Source organism: Galendromus occidentalis, unplaced genomic scaffold (assembly GCF_000255335.2).
Source record: "Galendromus occidentalis unplaced genomic scaffold, Mocc_1.1 scf7180000076543, whole genome shotgun sequence".
In the NCBI taxonomy this organism is placed as follows: Eukaryota; Metazoa; Arthropoda; class Arachnida; order Mesostigmata; family Phytoseiidae; genus Galendromus; species Galendromus occidentalis.
The window spans coordinates 381,182-409,173 of record NW_003804532.1 but is presented as its reverse complement, the minus strand read 5'-3'; the positions used below and the strand labels follow the sequence as shown (position 1 = coordinate 409,173).

Genomic DNA, 27,992 nt, shown 5'->3' with positions numbered 1-27,992 from the left:
ATATGGTTTCAACAGTCGGGAGCTCTTTTGTCTTTCGGAAAGCCGCATTTCAGCTGCTCAGTCAGTATGAGCGCGCCTATAGTTTTGAATCGGAGTCTCGGTCTGGGATTTCTGCTCGATGGGCTGCTCGCGCACTGTTTACTTCGCAACGCGGAGGAGACTGAGAGTACCGTAGTCCCGTTCATTCGAAATTTCTCTGTCGCGGCCAGAGAGTCTGATCATCTGCTTCATCATTGTGCTCGCTTGTTTCGAGATATTTTCCGACAGAAAAAACGGAAGAGCTCGGCTATTCTTCTGAAATTCAGGTGAGTTCAAATCACACGGCATCGTAGTCCTGAGCCGAGTCCCGTCCCGATTCTCCTATCCGCGATCGGTCGCACCCGTCAGAGTCTCTGACTCTATATCGGAATAGTATCCGTTCTCTGGATCTTTCCACGAGCTCCATTATGAAGTCAGGAGCATGTGATCACAATGAGGAGAATTTTCAAGGAGACCACGCTTCAAATCCACGAGACGCAGGATCGACCGGAGAGAAAATGTCTTTGAACACTCTATGTCAACAGAAGGATCCCGATTTGGAAGAAGTTAAGGAATTGCTGGCAGGGGGTATGCGTACAAATATTTTGATGCTTTGAATATGAGCGAAATTATCGTCGAGACATTCGAGCATTCTGCCCGAGGTAAGCGAACCCAATCCGATTCCCCTCTCGCTACAGGGGACAAGGGAGTCCTCGAAGAGCTTGACTCTCACGGAGTCACGCCTCTGCAGCAAGCCGCGTTTCGCGGCAACGCAGATCTTGTCCGGCTACTTTTGAAACATGGGGCCGACGTCAACACTTCGAATCACTCCGAGGGTAAGAACCACTCATCAACTTATCATGGATGGAGAACACGGTGGAGAAAAGACCCTATCAGAGAAACATAACTGCAAAGAACAGGAATAATTATTTCACCATCGTTTCTCCATCCCAGGTTATACCACATTGATGTTTGGAGCCCTATCAGGGAATCTCGAGGTGGTCAGAACCCTCCTCGATGCCGGTGCAAAAATCACGCCAGTCAACAAGGTTTGTCTCTGGTCCGTTTTCATAAAATGCAGGGCAGGGATAATCGGGAAACAGAACTCAGTCCTGTGTGATTGTTATCAGGTCAATCGAACGGCGGCTGAAATGGCGGCATTCGTTGGCCTCAAAGATGTTGTGTCAGTCATCAAGGGTTTTGTGCCGCGAGCGGACATCGAACGTTTCGCTAAGCCCCAGGGTAAGACTTCCTCGCGTGACTCCGATAGCTTTTGGTCGGCAGTCTCTCTAGCCATCCGACCCCCGCTCCCCCGACCGCTGACGAAACATTTACACTCATCCTTTGATGAATCTATTCGTGCCCGCAGGTGTTGTCGAAGAAGCCCGACTCGCGGTGGATGAGATAGATCCGCTGCGTTCCTTGATTCTAGAGTTAAATATTCATCCTGTCAAAGTAGTTTTAAGATTACGAGATACCACCTTGATGAATATGAAGGTGAGTCCAGATCTTCGAATATCCTCTCGAATTACGGGGCATCCCTGCCCACGCACCCATGGAGTCTAGTAGAGATTGACTCTGCGCTCTCTCCTCGAGCTCGTCTCTGCGAGTGTCTGAAAATCAGAGAGATCACGCTATAGGGATAGGGTCTCTCTGTAGAACCTCTGCGGATCCCATCTCACACGGAACAATTTTTCCTGCACTCCTCTACTATTTCTGACCAAGATATTGTCCAACTCGCAGGTCGCTTCCGTTTTGAAGTCCTTAAGTGATACCTACTTCCTCACCCATTGCAATGAGTGGCTGTCAGGCAAGCTGCACATTCTCAAATGCATTGTGGAGCATGTCAGCAATACGGAACCGGCCCTGGTACTCAAGCATTGGCTGAAACCTCGTCCAGCTGACGGTTTCAAGGTTTGTCTTCAGCTCAGGATTCAATGATTTCCCGACGGGAACGGGAAAAAACTGATACTCTGATCGAGGAATTTCTCCCAACCAGTTGAACCTGGATGATTTCATGCGGAGCTGCGTACGGAGTTATCCCTTCCACGAGAGCTCGGTGTTCCGTCAGATGGTTATGACGCTCGCCCACACTTCGCAGACAGCCCCTGTCACCGATGACGGGGCCGTAGCCTTGTGCCTAGGTTAGAGAACTTTATGCAACTCTTCTCTTCCGAGTCGTAACGAAGCCGTAACCACGAATCTTTGCACGATTGGCGGAACGATTCCAACAAGAAATATTTCAAAATCCAGGTGCGAGAGATACTGGGGCTTGCAACACCTGCTGGGAAACAGGAGCAGAGAGCCGCTGCTCCGCTTGCAAAGTGAGTTGCCCTTATGCTGCTTGGCTCCCAAAGAAATATTCTTGGACAGGCGACAACAAAATACACTCGATGCATACGGTGGCAAAAATGGAGGAAGCCTCTGCCTGAGAAGACACTCTTATGCCGGTCATTGCTTTCAGGCGGTTACTTACTGTAATAAAGAATGTCAGAAACTGGATTGGCCCTCGCATAAACGACTATGCGCGGCGTTGAAGGAGCAAAAGGAAGCTGGGGACTCCAACTAATCCGTTGCGCCCGATCGGAGCGCGTCAACTCCAGTACGTGTATTTAAGAAGGGGGGTTGGCACTCCTCCGGAATAAGGACTGGTCGAGTTCCGAAGAATAAATTGCGGTCTATTCGACACAGAAATCGAGCCGAGTGTCCTGGTCTAGCAACTGCTGGGAGCATATATATAGATGGAGAAGGGGAGTCTCGCGCGATCTGGTGCCTAGAATGGAGGGACGCCGGTCCTCCTCATTGAGTCGATCCATCAAGAGCTCGCTGAGTTCGGTCAATCAGTCGCTACTGGCCCACAGTCGCAATCTACGTCGTCACGTCGGCGTCGGGGGCTTCAAGGAGCAGGGAGCGCTAATGAGTTGACGGCTCTCCGGAGCATTAGCTCTACGATCGACTTTGTTTTTCATCTCTTCGCGTTTGTCCGAATCGAAGGTAGCACGTAAGACACTAGAATTCTTTTATTTTTCCGCAATTGAAAAACTAAACAACATATTTGTTCACTTCTTTTTGGCAGCTTCCTGCTGTGCTGCCGGGGCTGTTGAGGATTCTTTTTTCGATTCTCCTACGGTCGCGGCCAATTGTTGAATCTGATAGCGATAAGAAAAAGCATGTTTAGGCTTTCTGAGACCGATCTCGACGGCGGCATCCATGAATGCTTGAAGTCCATCGGGTCTCGGGAATACACGGTTTCCTTGAGATGCTGCAGCAACCATACCTGAGTCGAGGTCCAACATGCCGCGTTGACAGTATGCGTTGGGAGATTGTCAACAAAGGAGAATACCGAACGCACACCATTATTCCATGAGTCCGCAAACCGGATTCTCAGTTCAGCGGAGCTCGGGATCATCATCTTGTAATATTTGATTCTGAGAAAGTTGGATCTGCTATGACTCTCGAATGAGGTCCGGCGATCGTTGTCAGGTACTACATTCTGGTACTAAGTATCTCCGGGATATTCAAACACGAATACTGCTCGTCTTACCTGTCACTGGATTCGCATTTGCTGTTCACGTACTCGATCGTGGCTTTGTTGTCGCCCCAAACGTCAGCCTTCGCTAGGGTATAAGCAGCTCCACAGAACAGTGCGGCTTTAGTTCCCTGCCAGATCACACCCATCTGTGAAGAAGCTAATGTGAGCTATGACGGAAGTCGGGGATGGGGCGACCCGGAGCCTTGTGAGCAGTGACATTTCATAAGATATAAGCAATTTCTTGACAGGTTCCCGACGATCGAACGATCCCCGCAGCGCGAATAGTTCCGAAGCTCCACGAAAGATCAGTAGCCTCGATCGGACAAGTTTTCTCAATCCAGGTCCGGATGACTTCCATCTAATGAGACCGACATGACCGTCTTTTGTAGAAAGACCAACGAATCAAGGAAACTGACCTTTGCGAAAATTCACGGTGTTGTCGAATGGAACTCTTCGACCTCAAGGTAAACGCGCTAAGAGCTGAGCGGTGCCGCAATAGCGGCTGCTTCGAAAACGGCGCTGGTTGCAGGGCGCGCATGAGCGAGTTCTCGGATCCACTGGCGAGTTTCCGCGCTATCTATGTTGGATCCGATTGTCTCCATGTGTGATCCAGAAGAATCAAGATTAGATCAGGACACGAAAATTCCGAATTGGCGCCCCTGGGCGCACGCGGACGCCCCAGACGTGAGACTTCCCCGGGAGCCGGGGTCTTGCTCCTGGAGGATGAATGGGCTAAAATCCATTGGGCCAACGGACGAACTCGGACAAAACCTTCAAACTGGGCAGGAGACTAGAGAGCAAAAAAATTGAGTGAGCTAGTCCTCAATCTAGGAAAATCCATGACTATCCATAGCTGTCCATACTGAATTGCTGCGTGTTAGCGATTCGAAACGTCGGAAAAGCTCCGACCGAGTCTGAGCACCCTTCCGACCGTCCAGTCTCTAGCCCGGTTGGTTTTGGGCCGGTAGGTCTATTGGGCGAAGTATTGCTAACCCAGTTCCGTCCATGAGAGCGGCGCCCCCGCCCGGAAGCGGGGGTTGGGGAACCACTAGGTTTTTAGTGGGTTTGCGACTCCCACAGTACCGTGAGGCGCTGTGCACGGTCTGCAACACGCATTTCTATTCCTGGCCCCGCAAAAAAAGGCCATTGGGCTACTCAGTGTTCTGACCAGCTGCTTTTCACAATTTCGCGTGTCAGAAGCGCAGCGTCTAATCTCAGTAAGCGAAGACGAGAGAGCTTTTCTCCTCCGGTGCTCGCCCGCCGTGCCCAGATACAAGATTGAGAGCGTTGCGAGCTGCGGGGCAATTGATCTCAACAACGCCACTCCTACACTTATAGTCAACTGATTTCTGGACTCCGCACACCTGAAGACCTCGAATCCTTGAGAGGATGGTTTGGGCGCCAGCTGAGGCGCCCTATCGGGGCGCTCCTCGACCTGTCTCGGCACTCGCGGGGATCGTCGGTTCGGGAGGACCAAGGAATTACTCCGAACAGCAACAACCGCAAATCAATGCGGTTCCAGGGGTATTGAGGGGGGGATCCCGCGGGTCTTAGGTGAACTCGCGTTTTTTCGCAAAACCTGGTTATCATTCATCCCTGAATAATTATGCTCTCAGACGCTCGTTTCTCAAAAGCAGCGCTGTTCAAGCTCGTCTAGTAACGAATTGGTCACTCGAACGGGTTCTAGAACCATCGAGCGGATGAAAATGATGCTAAAGGCATGGTGATTTTCCGGCACTGAGAAATTTCACCACTGTCGCGGTTTTGCCGATCATCCGAGTGGTCGATTGAGCATATTTCACTGTGTACGGCACTCCTGTCGAATTGGGTGGACGTGGTCCTTCTGAAGTTGCTTACGGGCAAGGCTCCGGCTGTAGTCAACAGTGCATCGCAACTCGGATTGTCGACTCGGATCGTTCAGCATACATTCTGTTTTAGTCGCGATCCTTTTGCCGTTCCGGTGACGGCTTCCACGTCGGACTACGGATAATGACACGTCTATCGACTCAGAACAGAATCGCGAAGAACGAGCAATGAGTGCTATTCAGTGAAAACACTAGCTCCGATTTGAAAACACAATCCATCGCGAGTCTCTACGGAAGAAACCTATCAGCGCGTCGCGTTCCGCCGCTCTTTCGCGGGACAGCTCCTCCGAATGCCCTGCTCATGCCTCGCCGTCAAGAGGTTCGCGTAGAGCGAAGTTCACGACGCGTCGCCGACGGCGGCGTTCGAGCTGATTTCTTGCTGTGAACCATTCCTCTGATCTGTCAACATCAATAGTCTAGGGGAAGCCATTCTGACAAGGATTCTGCTCGGCAGCGACGTTTTCATGAGGCGGCGCCCTGGAGTGTGCGCGAGACTCGTATACTGCTTGTTGTCACTGTGGAAAACGCATTCTTCTACGCCGGTGCGACAGAATCCGGCCAGGATGACTCGGAGCTTTCCGGTTTGGGGCTGAGGGACTGCATAGCGCAAGATTTTGCTCGAATAGAACATTTCCTCCACGGCACGCTTGACTTGCTCACTCTTCACATAGTATTTCTTAGCTCCCTTGCAGGGAGATGCCCGGACGTTACAACTAGGGATGTCAGCGGTTCTAGAGCCGCAGATTCTCTGCGGTTCTAGAACGGCTTTTTTGCGGTTCCAGAACCGCGAGAACCGCTTCGGGCAGAAGCTGATCTCGGGACCGAGTCGAGAGCGACATGTTCGTAACTATTGGTAGGCAGGCCTACAGATATATCGTCCTCGACGTATCAGCCGGGGATCCTTCGCGGCGCGCAGAGCGAGGCTACGTGCACCCGGAGTGCGAAGAGATACGTTGGCGAAAGCGGGGAAAAGTTTTGGCAGCTGCCTTTGTTTGTTGTGGGTCGTGGTGCTTGAGTGTGAGAAACCGTCGGACGCATCGAATGAGTCCCGATAAACCTAGGGAAGACATCGTTCGAGAATTTCATGAGAAAAGTATATGTTGCGAACAATTGCAAGTTCTGAATTTGTGCGTTTCAGGGATGGAAATCGTGAATAAAGACGACCATCGTCTCCATCCTATAGCATCTCTTCCTTTCGAATTAGATAAGTACTGCGATTCGATAGCTCCGTGACGTCAATCAGGACGGGGTTGAGGCCTCAAACTCCTCTATCTCCTCACTTTGTGCCACAAGATTTTATCGGCTGTCCTGCCAACCTCGGTCCAGCCGGATCGCGATTTTAGTATTGTTCGCCTTCTGTTAGGTAAGGACCGCGCGAGGTTGAAACCGAGTACGCTGGACAGCATATTCATGCTGCGGAAAGCATACGAATTCGAAGGTTTGTGAAAGGAATCAAGTTCGAGCCGAATAGTGTGGCGTGAATCATCATAAAATTCATTGACAGAGACTTCATCCTAGAAGCGATACATTTTGCTATTCATTCACGCACGGACGTCTCCTCTGAGGAGGCGAGAGCGTCGTTTGCAGAGAAACAGTAGAAATCGATTGGTAGCGGAATCGCGGTTCTTTGCGGTTTTGAACCGCGGCTCTCCCGGCGCGTTTCTCAAAATAAGCGGTTCTTTGACATGCCTAGTTACAACTAATAGCACTTTCGGAAGCTCTCTCTGCAGGGTGGCACACGTCTAATGCTGATTAAGTGGCTCCCATGTTGATGAGCTCTAGGTTGCTCAAACGAGCCTCGAGGTTGTTGGAAACTTGGATGAGTGTTGGGAGAGCCCGATTTTCCTCGATTGAATGGTGTGCTCTCATCGCATCGACTGGGGATGGACATCGAGCCTTGGCTGGATTTTGGAGCTTTGTTGCGTTTTGAACGCGTTTGTCGCTTTTTGAACTCAAGCTGTGTCAAGCTTGACAAAGTTCTGTCGAGCTCTCAAGCTTGATTGATTGATTTTGATATTCGCTTCACGAGCTTCCGAATTTGTCACCCCCATCCTCTCCCCACATGAATTTGACCCTTGCCAGAGGATGCTTTGGAGACATTGAAACTGATTTTTCCCGCGCCGCATCCGGAGCGCTCCCGCTATAACACATGGGACGATACCGATATTTCCGCGTCCACGTGAGATTGAGTTATCGAGCCCCAGAGCAGAGCTGGGTTATCGCATCCCAGACTGAAACTTCTGGATTCTTCAGCATCACGGACGGAAGTCCTGACGGGGCGCTAGAGCTCAATCCCAAAGCCAAACTGGATACGCTTCTTCCAGCGGAACCAGACAGCTTTCTTATCGCGACGCTCTTCGAATGCGCAAGATGTCTTCAATCCTGATCGCCTGTTTTGTTTGCTTTCCATTTCTCCCGCGAGCTTTATCATTTCACGTACGTCAAGAAGAGGCTCAGGTTCGCGTCTCGGGCAATCTGAACCAGATATCCACTTGACATGCTCGGCTTGATGCTCCGGAGCTTGATTCCCTTGAAGGCTCCGCTCGGAGCACAAGAGACCCACGTTCTCGCAGCCCCGAGTTTCTCCAACTGCCGACACACGCTGAGCTCGGCCGGTACGACTCTGATTAGACATTCTCAGTCCTCAGCCCTCCCGACTGATGCGACGATATATTGAGGGAGGGGCGCCTCTAGAGCTTCCGAAACAGGGCTAGACTCCGGACCTGGCAACCCATCTCGCTTTAGTGGCTTTGGCCTCCCAGATGAACATCTGAGCGACTTCCGTTTTTCATATCGCGGATCGAATATGTTTGATACCTCGAGACTAGACCCCGGATTAAGGATCATTGTCAGAGTCTTCGCTGCCGGATTTCGAGATAAGTGAAGGTTCTCCTTCACTGACAGCAAGGTTCGCATGCCCTCTCGCTATCCGACTCCGACTTCGGTAATGGTGTCACTTTTTACAGTGGTGACGAAAGGTCATCCCATCATGAGAGGTGGGTGACTCGGGCTCCCGACTCGAGTGGATTTGTTCTAGACGTCCATCAAGACTCACTCAACTCCTCGTCGTGCGCAGAATGCCTGATTCCAGTACCCGGAGTCTTTCTCGCTAGAATCCGTCATTTCCCGTCGAGTACAGCCTTGAGAGAAAAGGTCTTACGGTTAGGAGCTTTGAAAGCAGCTAGAGAGCAGCTGAGGGACGCGGAAGAACATTTTTCCCCAACTCTCTTTCGTTCCCAGCTCTCATCTCACGCGCTGTCATCACTGCTCCGATTGGCTCGAATCATGTTTCGGAACCGCGATCGTATTCCATTAGGATCAATGCCTGGTCAGATTCACGTGACGATGCACGGGGCTCGTGTGCTCACATGGATATGTGCTGCGCCATTGCTCCGACATCACACGAAACCGACATTCAACATCCATGGTGTCCATTTTCGTAATTCACAATCCAACATTCATAATCGTCTACTGGCTCAGGAGTCATAGGGCACGTATCGTCCCTGATTTTTTCATAACTGTAGAGCCTCCATGATCGTGACTCAAAGCTCGATATCTCCGATCCAGCTCTCGCCTAGACCCCGGCGAAGGTTGGCTCGAAGAGTCCTCTCATGAGTCCCCGGGAGACGAACGCGGCGTTCCAATCCCGGAGACACCGCGACCGGGATCCGGCTCCCCCTCGTCGGAAAAATAATTGCTCTTCACGGTTCATGCGTATAGTTCTGGTGGACATGACGCGTTCTTTATTCAAGTTCCATCGGTCACATCGTCGATATTACACGCTTTTTTAATCGATGAAGTCGTCTAGGATTATGTACAACATATACTACAATATTAGCATCTGTCTCGATTCGGCTGTCACTTGTTGGACTGTCACAAAATCGCTGCCCTCCCACACAGCGGCAGCGATCGTAGAATCACGGAAATAATTACAGAGAGGGAAGATATAATTCAGATTCGACGAACCTCTACTTCCATAAATAGACTGGATCAAAGATTTCTCTCTTCAAGCAGCTGACCCTCGAGAGTGCTTCAGAGATCTGGCCAAGTCTACCACACGGTACACTTCTGCTTGGGATTCATTGGGGAGCCGACAGGGCAGCTGAATTGTTCTGCGAACTCGGGCGCATTGGACATCGGCCCTATGACTCGGAACGCCGCAGGGCTGTGTGACCCAGATATGATCCTGCGGAGAGCGAACGGAAGAACTATTAAATTCTGAGTGCTGAAGATGAGATGACAGAGAAATGCTCAGAGGAAGAAACGCGATCCATGGATGTCATTTCATTGAATGGTGTTGAATCTCCCTACCTGAGCCGCAGGACCTCGGGACGGTATTTTCCGCACCATACGTTCGCTGCCGAAATCCAAAACAGTTGGTGAGGGGTATAGTCCAAACCCGGAAGGGCGCCCTCGGGTCCGTTGTCCTTCTCCCACTGTCGATATGCCCTGAACGCTTCTTTTATCCCTCCGTTGTCAGCGATGTTTTCACCCTGGGTGTTGATTCCATTGACGTTCAATCCGCTTTCGGGAACGGTGTAATTTCCGTACTGATGGATGATGCACTGAGCGCGCTCCTTGAATCGCTCATCGGTCGCATGCTCCCACCAATTCTTATTATTCCCGTCCTACCAGAAGAAAGTATGAAACCTGTAGTTGATTCGATACGACTTTCTTAAGCAACCTGAGAACATTCTCGAAATTTTGTTAAATACCTTATCGAATTGACGACCTCTGTCGTCGAAGCCGTGAGTTATCTCGTGTCCGATAACGAATCCGATGGCACCGAAATTGAGATAGTTGGGGCGATCCCTCGCGAAGAAGGCGCCTTGAAGAATGCCGGCCGGAAATTCGATGCAATTCTCCAGAGAGTTGTAAAAAGCATTCACAACGGCTACTTGGGAATGCTTTTTCCATTCGCCCTGTGAGCGAAATAAACATCGGCCATGTAGCCCGGTATTCATACGTCAAGGCGGGACTTAGACTGTTGAAGTCGTTCGCGAGGCCACGGCTTACCGCCAGCCGGCTTCGCCTATGCTTTGCGCCGCCAGCTAATACTGTTCGAGTTCCTTACCTTGATGTGGGGTTTCCTCAACTGGCCAAAGGAGTAGTCCGTCGACCATTTGCGCAGGTGCATCACGTTCGAAAAGTAGCCGTCAGGCGCCATTGTAACATTTTCATAGTGTTCGACGAGCAGTGTATCGTTAAGCAGTTCCGATGGATAGCCTGAAACGGAAAGAATGAGCAATATATGAAACTGCTTGGAGTCCGGGCGGAAAAGGCTCGAGGACACGTACGCCAGCGAGTGATTGTTCACGTCTGACTATTCGCCACCGGAGGTAAGAAACGCAGACTTGGTCTTTGTGAGGACTGGGTTCGAACGTTCTATGCGCGGAGTGTTTTCTCTTCATTCGTTGCTCTCGAGTAGAACAATATTCTGTTGATGGTGGCGGAATTTTCGCCCTTTCTCCGGCGGAAAAGTGACGGGAATTAGCTTTTGCTAACGCCTGCTTTTCAGTCGTCAAATCCGTCGGCCGCATATGCTGACAGCAAAACTTGCAATTTTCTCGCAAATCAATTCAGACTTTCCCTCAAGCGGGGAGCACTTCTCGAAAATACCAATCTCAGTCAGAACAGCGCTTATCTTCCTCCCGAGAGTTTCCCTCGTACTTGTCTTCGAGCGCAAACCGCCGTAGTTGAGAGAAACATTCAATGTGTTCACAATGGAATGAGGAAAAACCTGATGCTGACCGATATAAGGAACGATGGCTTCAGCCTTCTCTTTGGCACGATGGCGAGTGTCGGGATCCATCCATGGCACTTCCTGTATCAGAAGTAGGAGAGGAGATGAATAATTTCCCGGCAGCAGAACAGAAAAATCCGATCGATCGAATCAGCGTGACACAGTAAATCAAACACTCGAAATCACCTTCAGCATTTTCAAGAATTCGTTGGTGATGTATTTGACCATGGTTAGCGCAGAGTCCTTGGAATCTTCACGGAAATAATTCTTCACGTAGAGATTTGCCAAAGATAGGGCCATCGATCCGGTCAGTGACGTCATGCATTGTTCCCATCGCGGCGACTCCCTCGTCTAGTAAAGTGGCAGGAAGAAATTTCCAAGGTAAGTTCTGGCTCAATGTATCAGCCAATCGGCTTTCCGAGGAAATTATTTGTTTTTCTTCCTGAGCGGACAGAAATTTCCTCTGTCGCATCATCCGTCACTGCCAGCGCCTACCTTTCCGCTGAGAGCAGCATTGAATTCCAGAAGTCGATCACGCCATGCTTTGCCAAGAGTTGCATAGGACTGCAGTACCACACGCCAGATCTGCAGTCATTGGAATTGTAACGTGAGAATCATTCCGACCGGCAATGGTTACTCTTCGCTTTGTGTCATGTCAGCTAATTAATCCGAATGTTTGAAATAGCTTCAGAGCAGAGAAGGAAATTATCGCAGGTCACGATTGCTGGTTCTGACATGCAGTGCTTAATCTTCTCTCACCATGTAGTTTGCCAAGGTTCGTTTGTCGGTCGTATTCAACAGATCTGCTACCTGCACGACGAATTTAGGGACGGCTACGTTGATTTGCTCATTGTCCGAAATGGGATCCACGAGGAGCTTGTTGAAGTAGCTGAAATATAACTACACGTGAAGTCTACGTTCCTATGCTACACTCAGAGAGCTCGCCGGAGAGGGAGCTCGAGGCGAGACTCGTGCCGAATAATTTCCCAATACTCACGTGTCCCACTCGATGGAAGGCGCGAGCTTCTTGAGGTCTCTCAATGTCATCTTATTGTAGAGTGCTGATATGTTCCTACGTTCTTCTCGTGGAATCGAGTACTGTAGAGGAATACAAAGGCCTCTGAGTTCCGAACTCGAAACAGTCATGACGTCATGCGTCAACAGGTCGGAAGCATGCGCGGAATTGTCGTCACCCCTGCTCCCATCATCATCATCATCCATGTTTCAGATAGTCCGATTAAGGAGCTCATATCAAGCTCTCGTTCAACAAGTTGCGGAAGCCTCTTCGTGGATAATTCACCACTAAACGTGCCTGGATGCACGCACGTGCATCGTACAGAGGTCGTTCAGCATTTGTGGCAATGAATTTTTTATCGGGAGCTGCTTACAGTTCGAGAGGACGTTTTATTGTTCCGTCATTACCGTCTGTTTAATAGCTTGACAAGAGCTGATGAATAATAATAAGCTCCCTTCCTATTTCCCTCTATTCCAGCGTAGGCGTGTATCTTTCATAGGACGACATCGGCGATGCCCCGCTACCGTCATGGCGTTGAATTTGGGGGAAATGACAGTCGATCGAATGTCTGAAAAAACAGTGTCTTCTCCCCAACTCTACTCCCGACCGTCCGCGCGCTTGAACTCTGTGTTCCCTCGAACTCTATGTTAAGCTCCTAAATAGCTCCCGCTCCGGTTTCATCGCAAATCTCTCTCGACTCGAGAACTCACGTTCGCTAGAGTGGTCTCGAATTGGAGAGCCTCTTCGAGCTCCTTTCGAGCTTCAGCTCCATCTTTGACGCCGAGGAGAGCGGCGGCGTCTGTCATCAGTTTGAAATAGGCTCGCACAGCAGGATCAGTAATTCCTGGGGGTGATTCAGAAACTCAGCGGATGCTTTGAGAAGACGAGCGCTTATCTCCGTGGAGAGCATTCATGCCGATCTTCGACTAAACTTTTAGATGAGTCTACGGACGATCTCGATAAGTTCATGAGGAAAGACGGGAGAGGAAGTTTAGCAGACCTTTGAGAAGATAGGATCGTTCTGGGAGTCCGAGAGAAGTTTGGTCCAGGTCGATCAGGTATTGGGTATTGTTTCGGAAGTCGGGAATAACACTGAGGTCAAAAATAATATCGTGCGAGAAGCCAAGGTCCCTGAACTTGATGATAATGTCAAGCCAGTCGAATGCTGATTCGTTCCATCGATTGCCCTCGATGACGGGCCAACCCCCGAGGTCTCGCAATATCTTCTGCAGAGGCTCCTCACCGAGATTGTCGAGATGGGCTGCGAGATATAGCGAGAGCAAAAACTCATTATTACAGTCTGGTTGAGTCGGCGAATCCCCTGGATCAACGAACGCTTGATCTTCCGCGGGGTAGATGCCGCCTAAGTTTTCACTCACTTGTGTTCACGCAGCTTTGGTAGAGATATTTGAGTTTCACAACGTAGGGAGGATCTCGTGCTTTATCAACCGGTTTCTCGACAACCTGACGAAGTTTAGCGTCGAGCTCATCTTGAATCAGCGAGAACTGCGTGAGGGATGACTTGTCCTCAGGGATATTCTGTCTCTGAAAGAAATATGTTTTCGTTTAAGAGCCGGTCCCAGAGAAATCAGCAATGATGACGAGCTCGACGAGCTATTGCCGCAACATGGGGCCGACTTGGCAACGGAAGCCACGAGACGGATCAAACTTTGCTGATAGAACTTCCGTCGAACACCACAGGCACGCCCTACGACACACAAGGACGGCCAGATGCATCATCTCTCCAACTTGAAACACATTCGACGACGCTTTCCGCAATAGTTTCCTTTCGGATTAGGTCATTCTCGCATTGGGCGAAGCCCAGCATCTCGATGCGGGCGATCAACAATCGCAGCGCGTGATTTTCGGAGAAGATCCTTTCAACTAACCTGAACCCAGCCTCCGCAAGCGAATTGATAGAAATCAGTGCACGGATCTGCCGTTGCGTCCATGTTTTCGATAATTTGAGCGGCAGCTTTCACGCAGCCAGCGGTAAGACAAAGCCCATCATGATTTGTGAGAGCTTCGAAGTTTCGATTTTTAGTAGCGGGCGGTGCTATTAGACTACTAGCTCCAACGGTATACGGAACCGATCGGCGTGCTGAAACAAATTTTTCGAAACAAATTAATGCCGAAACTTCGAAATCCCACAACGTTGACTATCGTCTTCCCGAACTTCGGGAGCGCGTCCGTCGCTTCGCTTGCGCAACCCGAGCGGATTCGAAAGAATGAGTAATCCTTCAGATCCACCGACTTGATTTGATAGTCAAAGTGGTCCATTGCTCTCTCGCGAATTGCTCAACGAACAGGAGGAAAATAATTCGAATTCTTCCGCCGAGACATGCTGCCCGTCTGAAGCAAAAACTGTTACCTATCCCGGAGCATAATAATTCTCTGCTTCCGTGAATAATGGAGCGCGTCGACGAATTATTCATCCGCACGTTACAAAAACGTCCGCAGCTGACGAGTACATACACTTCACTTATTCGGACATTACGTCAAATCGTCAACTTGCAGCTCCTCCACTCCGCTAGGGGGAACAAGACACGCGGAGCCGTCTACCAATCGTGCTCGCGAGTGTTTGTTTCATTTGCAAAATTGCAATGCAACTCGGCTGGGCTCGCTTGATCGCACGCTTCTCATGAATGTTTCTAAGTCGGTGTCATTGGACCGCTATCTTGGTCACTTAGAAAATTAAGTCACGTCTTTCTTTCAAACTTGCACCGTTGTCGAGTAGCTAGACGGCCGCGCCGGTCTCGAGCTAGCTGGCTGCCTGGCGCGCTGAAGATTGAGGGAGCACTCTGCTGAAATACGAATTCAGAAGCCCCTCCCCCTAACCCGGCTCTGTGGAGTTCATCGCATGTTGTTCTCGTACTCTCGGAACGCTTCCCTTTCTCGGATACAACGACGGCAGCAGCAGCTGCCACAGCAACTTGTTATCTCAAGCCAAGCGAAGTTCCGCGATGTCAAGTCTGCCGCGAACGGGAGAAGGAACGCAAGCGGTCCGGAGATTCAGAAAATTATACAAGCTCTTTGCTTGATGAGTGAGGTTGGTATCGGGTTTGACCCACAGCCATAGCCACCAAAATCCCGCATTTTATGGAGGCTCCTTATCGAGATCGCAGATACCAGACCGCATTCCCACAAGATCGTACGGAAGCCTTTTGAAATGTCAATGGCTTACCAACGGCTTCGAACATCGACATTCTCCGGAGTTCCGGCCGCGATGATGAAAGTTATAGTCTCAAAAAATCGAAAAGACACAAATCCGCGAGCATGTGGCTTCGGCGTCGCGGTCGAAATGATCTCTCACACACAGACCGAGCATCCAATTTCTAGGATGGCGGAAATAAGGTGCGGGGAACGAGCGATATCTCATCAAAGTGTTTGGATAAATGAGGAACGAGTCAAATTTCTGAAGCCATCGAGACTCACCGAGTGCACTCTGATACTGGCTCCCGACGACCGCAAGGGCAACTGCCATTGCCACAAACATCGCGACGGCTACTGAAGCTATACCGCACAGGGTCCGTTCAGTGCGGGTACGCCGATTCCACCATGGAGAGTGCCTGTAAAATCAGAAAGGGCAAACGATGTCAATGGGACGTTTCTCAGAGCGCTCGCAATGTATTCAAAAGGATTCGTCACAGGTCGTGCTCATTCCGAAGCGGTCTGTGCATATTCAACAAAGTCCTCTACCGCAGATCTCCTGCATCGTTCACGTGAGTGAGGATATCAACGTTCGATAATAATTCGGAAATCAGCCACTTCTGGGATCCTCCCGCTTAAGGGGACGAATGTTAGCAGGAGTGAGGAAGAGTCCGGCACCGGTCAATGTCAAAGTCCTCTACCCTACAATTTTTTGGGTAGAGGACCCCTCTGGAACGGGATCCCTAGTCTATTGTTGCATCGCTTGATTATAGCGCTCCATAAGCTCGTTCACGTAGCTCCGCGTATCTCCACGAGCTCTGGATACCAGATTGGTCATGGCCGCGCAACTCCTGCTCCCTGCCCGGATCACTCGGGCTGAATCTACTTCGATGGATGCCGGGAGCTCGGGTTGCAGGCCCACATAGTTAGTCGCATTCTCGCGCCAAGAGGCTAATCTTCGAGTCAGCCATCTTTTTTTTTCAAAACTAACACAAGAAACTATCCTCTGGCATCGTCGATCGATCTCCAGTTTGCTTCCATTTTTTTGCGTCGTTCTCGGGCCGAATTCGGTAAGCCGGACTCAAAACTCACTTAGGCAGAGAGAGTCCCGTTCCGAACACACCTTGAGGCGAAAGGTTAGTTGTCAACCATATTCGAGATCCCATAAACTAAATGAGTGACGCCGTTCTTAGGCGGTGAGCTTTTCACGGCTGTCAACCACTCAAGAAATCGATATAGGACGGAAACAAACGGCCCTGACGGCAGTATAATATATTGGGGAAGCGCCTAGTCCCGGATCGTCAGGTGACAGCAGAGCGCGCTAAGTTCCGATCACCGCACCATTCGCACTCATAATAATTATGAGTCAACATAATTATTACCAACATGACCTAATTATGAGGTAATGTTCTCCAATGAAATATCTAGCCTCCATCAGGGGGAAGTTTTCAAACACTCTCGGCCCAACAAATGGAATTGAAGCCCGGCGCTCTGCCGAGACCTGAGTCCGATCCTCCAATGATCATGCTCGTTGAGAGAGCTCAGATGATCATTGGTCGGAGACCGAATCTGGCGTCCATGGGACCTTTTGTGATAAGTAGATTCCCCGGAAAAACTTAAGAGCGACATTCGAAGATGCTCCGTGTTCGGAAACGAGGTGTCGATCTTCCGAGAATTGCTGCTTTGAACCAGAGCAAGATCAGCCCTCATGGCTCGAATACGTGGAATTCTTATATGCTCCAAAGATCGAATGCGTTGCGAAGGGCAATGCGATGAAGAGATGTGAACTCGAATCCGCCACATGGGAATCGGAATGTGAAATCGCGACATCGCATAAGCATCAGAAAGCTCGAGATCCCCCCACGCTTATCCGCGTCGGAAGCGGGAGGAATAATGCGAGGAGGACGGGATACCCTCTTCCCGAGACCCTTGAACACTGGTGAAGGGAGCCTGGAGGAAATCTCCTGCAGACCATTCATTAAATCCCGCCCCGATCATGTAGTGGCCTTGATGCACTCCCATCGTCTCAGCGTAATCCCATCTCGAGGAGCGCGATTCAAAGTCTACGAGGGGTCCTACAGAAAGAGTTTTTGCGTATGAAGCTAATGTCTATCGCTTCTGATCGGCATGTAATTCGATAGAGAGTTCTGATTCCTGATCATCACAAAGATGAAGTTTCATCAGAGTAAGGAATTCTAAACCTAAATGCTACATGCATCCTGCCTATTGATGCGTCCATTCCTGGCATCCGATGACAGCGAAACGAATGCGAGTATTTCGTTCGAGCGGAAAAAGCCTGATTAGGATTCGATAATGGAGGCCAGAGGCCTCGACTTTCGTACGGTATTGAGAAGTTGCACTAGCCCAGGCTTGCTGATTCTGCGTTAGGAGCAGCAGAAGACTGACTCGGACCTCGGAACAAGTTTCCGCAATCGTTTTTCAGTCAGGCTCTGGCTGTCTCACAAGAGTCCGTACGGAAAAACGAATGAATGAGCGGCGCTCTGGATGGATTTTAGCGAACGTCTGCCGTGAGCTCAGTACAGACATCTCGACAATCGAGCGTTCAATTTCGTGACGAGGGAGCTTTTCCGAACAAGCCGGGAGCCATCGATGTCGATTGAAGGAAGAGTCATGTCAACCATTTCTCTCCGAGTTCAGTCTCTCTGAGTTGAGACCTATCGAGCGCCGTGACCGCTGAATTTCGGTTTTCGAGAGGAAACGCTTGCTCTCAGAGCTTCGGAGAGAAGCAGAACTCCTTCTATCCACTATCAAAATTACCTACCCACGAATGAGCGGATGCAGTCTCCCACAGTTCTGTCTCGGGAACCAGATCAATGAATCGTGCACAGTGCTCAGACAGTAAGTTCGGCTCATCGTTCGGTCTTCTCAGGTCGTATGCATGATCAGGCGAATCTCGAATCAGAGTCCTTGATGAATTGAGGAATTCCATGCATAATTTTTCGAGCATCGTTTCAGGAAAGTTCCTCCAATTACTCAGCACTGGGGGTCGCTCCTCGGAATTCGCACTGAATTCATAGATTCCGGTCCTTGCATATCAGCAAGATGTGCCGCGCGCATGACCAGGGGTGCGTACCCACTGACTGGAGTTTGCGAGCTCGTAACGACATTCGCAAAGCATTCGAGAAGTTCTCCCCATCGCTGTATTGTTGTAACTCATGCCCGTCACCGCAGCCGCTGTTGTTGTCCCCGCCCGTCCGCCGCCATCGTCGAATTCGCTTTCCCATTGTCAAATCTAGTTCGCCCACACACTCGCGAACATGAGCGTCCTCACTTTCCATTTGACAGTTGAAGAGGTCCATAGTTACGAAACTGCGAATACCTGAGCTTTGTTCGCGCGCGGTGCGCGTCGAAACAAACTCACGAGTCTGATTTTGTCGACGGCTTCCGAGCGCGTAGCCGATTCATCCCAACTTGTTACTCATAGAAAATTCATTATGACTCTTTCGCATCAAAAATGCTGCGCTCGAGCGATGGAGCCCGTTTCCTCCAAGGAGCCACATCCTCCCCGAGGAGCGATGCTCCCAGAGCCGCGAAAATTTCCATTTCCGTCAGCGACTCGAATCCGAATCGGGGACGGAAGCTCTCGTGGTTGCCCTCGGTGTAGGCGGAGCTAGACCTCATGCAAGCCCGGCGACCCATGAGTCGACACCGTGTATCTAATGGGAAGACTCGCTGACAGCCTCAGTGTTCGGGGAAGATCTCGAGGAAACTCGGAATCGCGTCTGATATCGCCTATATGCTCCCGAAATCAATTCAATGTTGCGTCAAGTCGAAAATCGGAATCTCGCGAGACCGAGACGGCTAATTAGTCGAACGAAGCGAAATTGCGCGTTCGTCGGGGAAATCCGAGACGAGCGAGCAGAGGATTGAATATTACGAGGGAATCGATCTAATCTCTCGCAGAGATTTGAATGCTCCTTCACAGAAAGGGGACGTCTCTCGGGGACTTCCACCTAAGCTCGAGAGATGAGAACTCCGAAAGCACGACCTGTAAGGGATTCTGAGCTCGAATCGAGAGACTCATCCTGCCATCCGCACGTTCCCTTGAGACGAGGAAGATTGTCTTGTTTTCGGTAGGCACACATTGTAAGAACGTCCCTGCTCGCAATCGCTCATGAATATGCAGCTGCTTGTACCGTGTCGTCGGCGTCAGATATAGCCGTCGGGCTGGAAGCCGAATTTTGTCATTTCCTCGTCCAGAATGCCGAGGTTTGTTTATAATACCTAATTTTAGGGACCACTCACAGTGTTCCGGAAACTAGAGGCCCCTATGAAACAAGAGCTCAAACTAGTGCGGCTGGGCGCTTTGGAATATCATGAGAGCCACGGGCAAGCAGGCTCCGCAACGGATCATCTACGGCTGCCTCCGGGCCCGTAAACGTAGGGGCTTGCACTTCTCCTCGAACAACTACACTGAACACAGCGATTATTTAAAATATAATTTATATGAGCGATAAACGAGAACAGCCCCTGCGACGAAATGATCGTTTTGAACGAAAGCTTAGTCGGAGTTCCGCATCTTTGGAGCTGTTTCTTTCACAGCTCGAAGCAGGGAAGGATCGGCGTTGATGGACATCAAGAAGGCGGTCGATCTTAAATAACTGTGCCGGCTGGGAAGATTGGCGGGCAAACGAAATATCGCGCTCATATTATCGCGAAATTCAGATCGACGAGATCCCTGCGCGCGGAGCTGGCTTATCGGGCTAATCTGTTTCATCTCCCCGAAACTATCCGAATTTTGGCAATGAAATCATGCCGAGAGTCACGTCTGAGGATACAGCAAAAGCCGAATCTTGCTCAGGTCCTCATCTCAATAGGATCATTCGGGAGCAAGATGGCATTGCTTGACTTGCACTCCGATGCTCCTTCGATGAGGCTGATCACTGATCATGAATTGGAAAGGTGATACCGACTCGATCGCGGCCAGAGGGATAATAATCGATACCGGTGGATTGATCCCTTCCAGGTTGGAACAATCTGGAGCGACGGCACGCCTCCGTGAATCACTCTGTGACTCGGAAGCTTGCCTTCTGATTGCTCTGATCTGAGATAGTTCTTTGATCGCTAAAGACGCTCCCGACTGAAGTAGATCCAACCCTAGCCCTAGAGCAACTGATCAGCTCGTTCTGCGAGTCGATGCTGCAATCGCTGTCGCTTTAGCAATTCGAGTCCACCAAGTCACTACATTATGTGGGCATAGCTCACGGGAAGCTACACCGAAATGACGGACGAGGCCCGTCGAGCTTCGGCACACGGCGCGCGTTCAATCCGACATCATGCAGGAATGATGTAGTGTAGACGGAGCCGAGACTCATAATCAGAGATATCGTCCCGGGAATTCAAACTCGGACACGATTCCGCCCCGGTTCGGTCAGCATTCGAGGTATCACGGACTTCTATACCGCTAAGGATTGGATTCGTGAGAGCGATCGGGTTCCCGAAACCCTGAGCGCGCTAGACCGAGTCCGTCGTCCTGTGCTTTCATAGAACGTCATCCAGATCCGCATCTGAGATGAACTCCAATGTCACTCGCGGTACGCTCGATTCTTGGGTCCTGACAGCTCGACTTCGCACAGGGCCAAAACTGAGGCGCCGGAAAAATGCAAGCCTTGTATGTAGTATGTAACTCGATACTCTATCCTAAAACACTCTGTGCACCCGGTAAATACCATTTCGGAAAGCCAGCGAAACGGATCGAATTTTGGACTCCGACTTCAACAGCAGTAATCGTGGGCGAACTTATTGACGTCGGTGTCGCTGTGGTCGTCGTCAATTTTGTTGTTGTTGCTGTCGTGGTCGTCGTCATCGCTGATGTGGATGATGTTAACGGTGCTGTCGTCGCGGACGTCGTCGAGGATGTGGACAAAGACGTGAGTGTGGCATTCGCTTTCGGGCCCGGTGACGGCAGCGCGTTTGACATTCTGCTGTTGCTGTCTCTGGTCGCAATTGATCACACAACAACTTGTGATGACACGAAAACAAACAACGTGATCCAGGCACGGAAAGATGAATGTTTAGCAGTACATCATCTACACGTCGGTTGAACTGCGGCGCGCCGGAGTTGTACACAATTTTTCCTCATTCGGATAAACTTCGCTCCCCCAAAAGGAAAGGGTCCCTTTGACTCTCACCTCCTCACATGGCGCACCGAATGCTTCCCAAGCTTCGTCTCAGCATAAATTTCCAGAGGCTTTCTTATTTGGTTTGTACGGTGGCCGTCAATAATAATCATGGTTGGGCTTGTCGATTTCTCCTATTCTCATAGATTCATCTGGCCTCTCCTCCATACGGCGCGGCTCCGGCACCTTCTTCAACAGGTGCCAGCTGAGTGGGAAAAATTTCTGTTCTCCGGCTCTTCGGAGGAGAGGACAATGAAAAACAGCCGTGCTGATTAGGACAGGGCTCAAGTCCGAGAAAGATCATGGGATCACTAACGGAGACTTCTCGATTGTCATACCGCAGAATTTCCTTGTCTCCGCTGAAAAAACCGAATCTACCCATTTTTCTCCGCATATCCGCGATCATGGCGGTCCTGGTCGCTCCTAATCCCTTTGGGGATCTAGCTTGTCAAATTCTATTCGATAAACTTAGTTTTCCGTCTACCTGGGCAGTTCTGAGATCATCAGAGACTGAAGATCGCTGACGAAGTCCGCACCGGTACAGGAGGTTTCTTCGCTCTGCACGTTCAATTGACTCGTCGAAGCGCTGAATGCCGCCTCCGCAAAGAGCGCCATGTCTTGTTCCCGGCGACAGATTTCTGCCCGTCCTTGTCTTCCTTTTCCTGTAGATATCCACAGCTGTAGACGCTCCCTCCCCGTCGAGCTTCACTCCCGGCAGCTCCGACAGTAACAGCTTTAGAGCTGCGCAGCTTTTGATGAATCTTGCGGCGCACAATGTATACACAGAAATGATTTCTCGTCCACGAGAATCCCTATTACTCAGATGCCTGAAGCCATTCACTGTCAGTTAGAGGAGGGAAATGAAGGGCAGACCGCACAAAAGGTGCCTGCTCTCGAACACAGATTCCTTTTCTATTTGTCTTCGTGGCGAAGCCAGACGCCTGCCTTTGGTCTTGAGAAATGGCATCGACGGACTTGCTGCTTCCTCGGCGGTCTGGCAGAAATACAGACAGACGGACGGATCGACGGACCGACAGAAAGATAGATAGACGAGCAGCAGAAAGAGGCAGCCCTGGAAAGGTTCTTCAAAAACAGAGAGATAACCTATGATCCCGTTCTCGCCGAAAAGCGACGATCTGATCCGCGACGAAATCGGAGGCAACGATCGTATCATGGCGGGAGACGCTTTCTGTGAGAGGAATCGGCAGCAGATTTCCCCCGCCGATCGCTTCTTCCCCTCGAGCATTCGCTTGAGCTTCTCTTGTCTCGTTTTCCATTTATCACGAGATAACTTTAGGGTCCACCCTGCATTTCCTAAGTTTCTAATGCACGACCACCCCAAAGCGCTCACGGAGATGAAGTCGGAGGACGAGGATGCTGCAGTTTTCCCAATGCTCAGAGCGCAAATTGATTACTTGTGCTCGAATGATAACGCCTGCTTCGGATGCCTGGCATGTGTCTGCCCGAGCTGAATACTGTCATCGACGATCCAAGTACATTGACGAGTGAGAAGTGATCGCCGCTCACGTGCATATAGCATACTGGTTTTGTATTCGTGTGTCATCTCGGTGTGTCTTCCCTGCCCCGGCCCCTGATATAGCTTCACAAAGCCGTCGGCACGATAGGCGACCATCTCACCGATCCGCCGTAAATGAACGCCGACGGATAGAGATGGATGTTGCATAACCAGAGAATGGAATCCGACGGATCGAGATGAGCGCATCGACTGAAATCCGAGATTGGTCCCCGAGACGACGGAGTAAATCGGTCCGCCAATATCTCTTAGGTCAACGATACGCATACGATCCTCGAGGTGAGCTTCTCAGTTGAACGCCAGGTTTCCCGTCTTTCCCTCTTCACATTCCCGCCTTCCCGACTAGTTGGCTTCGACCGTGGAGGCCTTGCATAATTCCAAAGATATGCAATCCAGTCTCGGTAAATAGGTCAAGACGTATGGATGTTATGGATGCTATGCAACAGTGTCGGCTGCACATGATGCATCAAGAACGGAGACGTGGAATAGTGCTGCTTGTGGTCATTTGCTTCCCTCAAGTTTACCCGAAGAGTCCGACTGTTGCGGGTGGTATCAGGCCGGAGGCTTCGTCAAAATGCACATTGAAATGGATTGCTCATGATAAAGGGTACGCGGGATTCGACAGGAAAGCCCGGGATTCAAGGCAGAATCTCTCCGAGCAAGTGTTCCCCCGCATCAGTGTTGTGAAACAGATTCCGCGGCTTTTGTCATGAGAATAATTGTGGAAATCCCAAGGCCGATGGAAGTTTGCCGATCGGAGGCTTTGCTTTCACCAAACTTTGCCTTTCCTGCCATTCGGACCCTCGACTGTGACATCCGCCGCAACCGCCGGTGACAGCGCAATGCACGAATAGAGGAAAAGTAACTTAAAGCTCGCTAGACGAACTCGCGGAGTTGAGTTTCAGGTGGCAAGCGCGGACGAGTATGTACACCTGTGCCGACTTCGGGCTACGAACGACAATGACTTGTCACCCTACCTATAGAATGTATTTGTAGGAGGAAGCGGTTCCGTTTCAGCGCGGAATGCCGAATCGTTACTTTGTATGCGCGTCTTGCTCACGGATGAATGCCGTGACGCTAAGAGCATAGACGTCGCGAGGTTGACAGAGCGTGTACTTAGACGCGTAGAATCTCAACACCGATTCGAGGACCACCCGATCCGACCGAAGGACCCACAGTCGACCCGCGGAGGGTGACGCTCTCGCTCGGAATGGCATCTTACAATACTTGATGAGTTTAGGCGGCGGTGACGTAAGATCGACCGAAAGAGGCAGTGAATATCGCTGCCTTCGGAAACGCCTTCTCAGTCAGTCAGTCAGACTGTGATGACGAAAGGATGCCGCTGCTGCTGCGTGAAACTTGATCTAACGAGAAACAAGTGCTGGGGTTCTTTTTTCGGATGTCTTTGATCTGCCTACCAATCGGCACTTGATGGCGAGCCATTACGAACGAAGAAGCGAACGAATGAACAAATTCGACAAGTAGACCAGTGCGGGTCAACATAGTTTTCCTATTATGCTCGGTGTGGTGCAGTGGTGAAACCGGCTGGTCGCTGGTTCCGGTGTTCATATAACGGAGCGCCGCTGACACACCCCACAGTGTTACCACTGCGGCAACAGCTGTTGCAGCTAATTCAGCGATCTTATTTAGATCCGAGCCGATGAAAACAAGCGTCCAAGTAACTGGACATTCCGACATTCCACTCCGAGACATAGGTGGTGGCATGATCCCTCGCGAGCCATCGTGTACTTCGGAAAGATAGGGCCTAGCTATACTTGCCGAATCGATCCGGGGAGTTCTCCTAGGTTTATCGTTCCGGAAAATTGAATTACCTACGTATCGAGTCCACGTTGTCTTAGCCATATCCGGTGTGGCGGAAGCATGGCAATCCCGCAAAAAAAATCACGATGGCTTCTCTCCCTTGCCGGGGGAGCCTCCTCAGCTGAGCGATCAGAATCTGATTCGCCCCGTTCTGCTTACAGCCATATGCACCATCGAGGGGAAAATGCCTCCAAATCGGATGTCAACACTCAAGTGATCCGCTGGCGAGCCGGCGAGTCATTCTGAAGCAATCAGGGAGCGTAGACCACCCAGAAAAATAAATACGGGCAGGAGGAAACGCGCGCGACTATGTAAATAGTCAAACAATCCCCATGGAGTCACGCAGTCTAACGAGCACACAGAGAATTTTCCATACAGACCCGTCAGATTGCGATCGAGAATGGCGGCTCTCCATCCGATCTTGTCACTGTTCTGAAAGGACGAAACTTACACTTCATGTGGGTTATCGTCGTAGTGGTTTCCCATCGCGGACGATTGGAGGGTACAGGCTGCGGTATCGGTTGGACTTCTGTTGCGGCGAAGTGTCAACGGAAGATTTCTGGAGAACAGACTGGAAGACGCGGGCGTAGTGAAGATGTCCGGCTTGATTTCGAGGACCCTGCGGTCGAGCGAGATCCTTTGCGAAACCAATGTCACCTCTCCACAGGTACCGAACCAAGATAGACAGCTGATGCGGTGGAGGTGGTGGCTGTACTGCAGCCAGAACCCGAGTGAGACGGGGTCGTTTTCAACATATTTCGAATCGTCGGTTCGTTCCTCTTGCTCAAATTTCGGTTACTGGGTTGGCAGAGGCAACGCACTTCGATCGATCGATCGAGCGGCTGGTTGGTCGCCTTCAGCTCCCTCTGGCGGAGAGGGCACGTTTTACGTAATCTTCGCGCGGTGTCAAAAAGAGAAAAACGCATGGAGGGAAAAAAACATTCGGCAAGCAGGCACTCGGTCGTATAGCAGCAAGCTTTAGCCTCCTAGCAGCGCCCAAAGATCGATGAACTACTGCCCTTCGTCTACGGATACCTGCATGAGAAGAAGGAGAGACTCGATCGGAACTAGAACACGTGCGCAACTGAGCTCCTGGTCTAGAATTGGATGCTCCTTTTCAAGACGAGAGTCGGATGGTGTTGTCCCTTTTCTGTCGTCTCCGACGATCGGACGAGGTCGCGATACATATACCTAAGATATATCGCCTCCGAGCGAGAATTTTTTTTCCGCCTCAGGACATCTGGATGAGAATTTTGTGGCTTCAGGTCGGAGAATGCAGATGGATTGGATTGGTTTCTGCTCATTAAGATCTCATTCACAGACGCTCCGCAGGGAACAGATAGATGAGTTGTGGAAACTACTCCGCTGGTGATATTCGGATCCAGGTAGTGGTCGAGCCTCGGCTAGGATGAGGAAATAGAGGAACGACTTTCCGAATGTAACAATATCAGCATTTCGCCACAAATGAGGGTGCGTGCTTGCGTGATTCCTTCTTTTCTTTCTGATCGGAGAATTTATAAACGTTCTGCAAATGTTGCATTGCTCAGTCAGAGCGAGCGACCATCTTAAGCCAGCATCGGATTGTCCCTATTGCGTCACAGTGATCTCATTCGAAGAACCCGATCCGAACTTATCTCCATCTCGTCAATCCACTATATTTAATGTTCAGCTGTGATAAGCCTTCCCGCCGATTCAATTCACGGATTTCGGAGGGACGGAGGGTGACGTCGTCTATCAAATGATGCGAATACTCTCTTGTGATCCATCTATGACATTCCGTCGAGTCCGAATGATTCTCGGGGCGTATACGAGCAAATATTGTGCGCCTAATAAAGTAGCTACTCACTACTTCGTTGCCATACTATATAACGCTGTGCTTCTGTTCCTCCATAGATTAATTTTTGCACTCGAACTTTTCAAATGATTGTGAACATCGCCGTAGACGATGAACTCCACAGAGACATCTCTCCGAGTCTCGGGGTCCCGAGGTATAGGCAAGGCAATCATGCAGTGCATTAAATCCATAGTCGTACTTGGACGTCGTACGACACCCCAAGATACGAATGATCAGTTTCCTCCTCACCTAGGGCACGCCGAGCTCTTGGAATTTCTGGTGTTGGTATCCGAAACCAAATCGGAGTCCTCCCTTGATTTTTCTCGAAGAAAGCTTTTCATGGAGGGAGGCACGCTAGCTCTCGTAGCCGTACACGCCGCGCTGCTGCTTCCGTGATCCGAACTCGACTCGCCCGAGATCTGCATTACTTCTTCGAAGTCCACCTCGGAGACAATATCAAAATTCGATGAGTGATCATGGGGGCAATGCCGGTGTATCAGTGTCAGATCGCTGAATGGTCGATTTTGGTTTACTCGCATGGAGGGAACAATGGCTATGACGAGCTGCTATTGACTTCGTTACACTCATTCACGGCTCCGAAACTTGACGAAGACTCCGCAGTCCTTCGAATTTCGCCAACGACGTCTTGCCCAATAAAACACGACGAAAAATTCAGTTACGCATAAGCTAGTGCCGCGCGTTCCCACAATATGTATCTGGCCCCCGCTCTTTCCTCATTCGATCCTTCCAACCGATAGATAGTCGACCTTCCCGTGTTTCTCATCGTTCAGAACCACTCATCGCGCTCCCCCGCCCGATTCTCCACGGACAGCTCTCTATGGATTTCGCCTGAAAACCTTGATTCCCAGACTGGGAGCTATAGCTTTAAACCACACTTTCGCCAGCAGCGAGTGTGCGTGGACAGGGCTGCCGGGAGATCTCGGGAGGGGCCCTCCCGCATCCCGATCACATTCGTGCGTCTCAGATAATAACCCAAATTGCGGTCCCGGGAACTTCTCGAGACCTTTGCCTCAGCTCTTCTCGGCTTTACCGGACACTCGCGCAACATAGTGAATACCCATCTTCCCAACGTGCTCAATCCGGCGGACGAGGAATCTCGAGCCATGAAGAGCGGCGATGGCCGACTCATCGCCCTACGCATGCGTCTGTTCCCTCTTTGGTCTCAAAGCCCAGATCGTTGTAAAGACATTCCTGCCTGAAAGAGAGTCCACAAGATTGTCAATGATTCAATGCGCGTTGGACAATGATCTGTGCCTTGAAACCGGACCTATTGTAGGCGCAATGCTTCTCCAAAGCGACTCCAATCTTTTATCAAGCGA

General features: G+C 50.5%; 3 protein-coding genes across 3 annotated transcripts; 1 reads left to right on the top strand and 2 right to left on the bottom strand.

Annotated features, from left to right (window-relative positions):
* Positions 1-163: 163 nt before the first annotated feature.
* LOC100901902 (ankyrin repeat and MYND domain-containing protein 2) lies at positions 164-2,587 on the top strand. Its single transcript, XM_018642117.1, has 10 exons — positions 164-305; positions 490-606; positions 717-854; positions 973-1,067; positions 1,149-1,260; positions 1,388-1,515; positions 1,762-1,932; positions 2,018-2,162; positions 2,272-2,342; positions 2,483-2,587. The coding sequence occupies exons 2-10, from the start codon at positions 537-539 to the stop codon at positions 2,585-2,587; spliced, it is 1,035 nt and encodes a 344-aa protein (XP_018497633.1). The 5' UTR covers positions 164-305; positions 490-536.
* A 437-nt stretch (positions 2,588-3,024) lies between these two features.
* On the bottom strand, positions 3,025-4,025 carry LOC100906292 (uncharacterized). Its single transcript, XM_003739467.2, has 4 exons — positions 3,967-4,025; positions 3,563-3,696; positions 3,296-3,446; positions 3,025-3,167 (listed from the first exon to the last, which is right to left on the bottom strand). The coding sequence occupies exons 2-4, from the start codon at positions 3,694-3,696 to the stop codon at positions 3,078-3,080; spliced, it is 375 nt and encodes a 124-aa protein (XP_003739515.1). The 5' UTR covers positions 3,967-4,025; the 3' UTR covers positions 3,025-3,077.
* A 5,103-nt stretch (positions 4,026-9,128) lies between these two features.
* Nep2 (M13 family metallopeptidase neprilysin 2) lies at positions 9,129-21,106 on the bottom strand. Its single transcript, XM_003739519.2, has 15 exons — positions 21,014-21,106; positions 15,609-15,742; positions 14,063-14,274; positions 13,553-13,718; positions 13,174-13,434; positions 12,884-13,017; positions 12,156-12,256; positions 11,918-12,047; positions 11,654-11,743; positions 11,345-11,509; positions 11,167-11,239; positions 10,490-10,641; positions 10,131-10,337; positions 9,727-10,043; positions 9,129-9,601 (listed from the first exon to the last, which is right to left on the bottom strand). Exons 2-15 carry the CDS (start codon positions 15,667-15,669, stop codon positions 9,466-9,468), a joined length of 2,205 nt encoding a protein of 734 aa, XP_003739567.2. The 5' UTR covers positions 15,670-15,742; positions 21,014-21,106; the 3' UTR covers positions 9,129-9,465.
* Between the last annotated feature and the right edge of the window lie 6,886 nt (positions 21,107-27,992).

Coding starts and splice junctions, on each gene's coding strand:
- LOC100901902 (XM_018642117.1), top strand. CDS start 537: ATGTCTTTGAACACTCTATGTCAACAGAAGGATCCCGATTTGGAAGAA. Junction 1,516..1,761: donor CCACCTTGATGAATATGAAG/GTGAGTCCAGAT, acceptor TCCAACTCGCAG/GTCGCTTCCGTTTTGAAGTC. Junction 2,343..2,482: donor GCCGCTGCTCCGCTTGCAAA/GTGAGTTGCCCT, acceptor CATTGCTTTCAG/GCGGTTACTTACTGTAATAA.
- LOC100906292 (XM_003739467.2), bottom strand. CDS start 3,696: ATGGGTGTGATCTGGCAGGGAACTAAAGCCGCACTGTTCTGTGGAGCT. Junction 3,447..3,562: donor AAATGCGAATCCAGTGACAG/GTAAGACGAGCA, acceptor CAACTTTCTCAG/AATCAAATATTACAAGATGA. Junction 3,168..3,295: donor CATGTTGGACCTCGACTCAG/GTATGGTTGCTG, acceptor TATCGCTATCAG/ATTCAACAATTGGCCGCGAC.
- Nep2 (XM_003739519.2), bottom strand. CDS start 15,669: ATGTTTGTGGCAATGGCAGTTGCCCTTGCGGTCGTCGGGAGCCAGTAT. Junction 14,275..15,608: donor CCAGTATCAGAGTGCACTCG/GTGAGTCTCGAT, acceptor AATTTGTTTCAG/CACGCCGATCGGTTCCGTAT. Junction 9,602..9,726: donor CCCGAGGTCCTGCGGCTCAG/GTAGGGAGATTC, acceptor CGCTCTCCGCAG/GATCATATCTGGGTCACACA.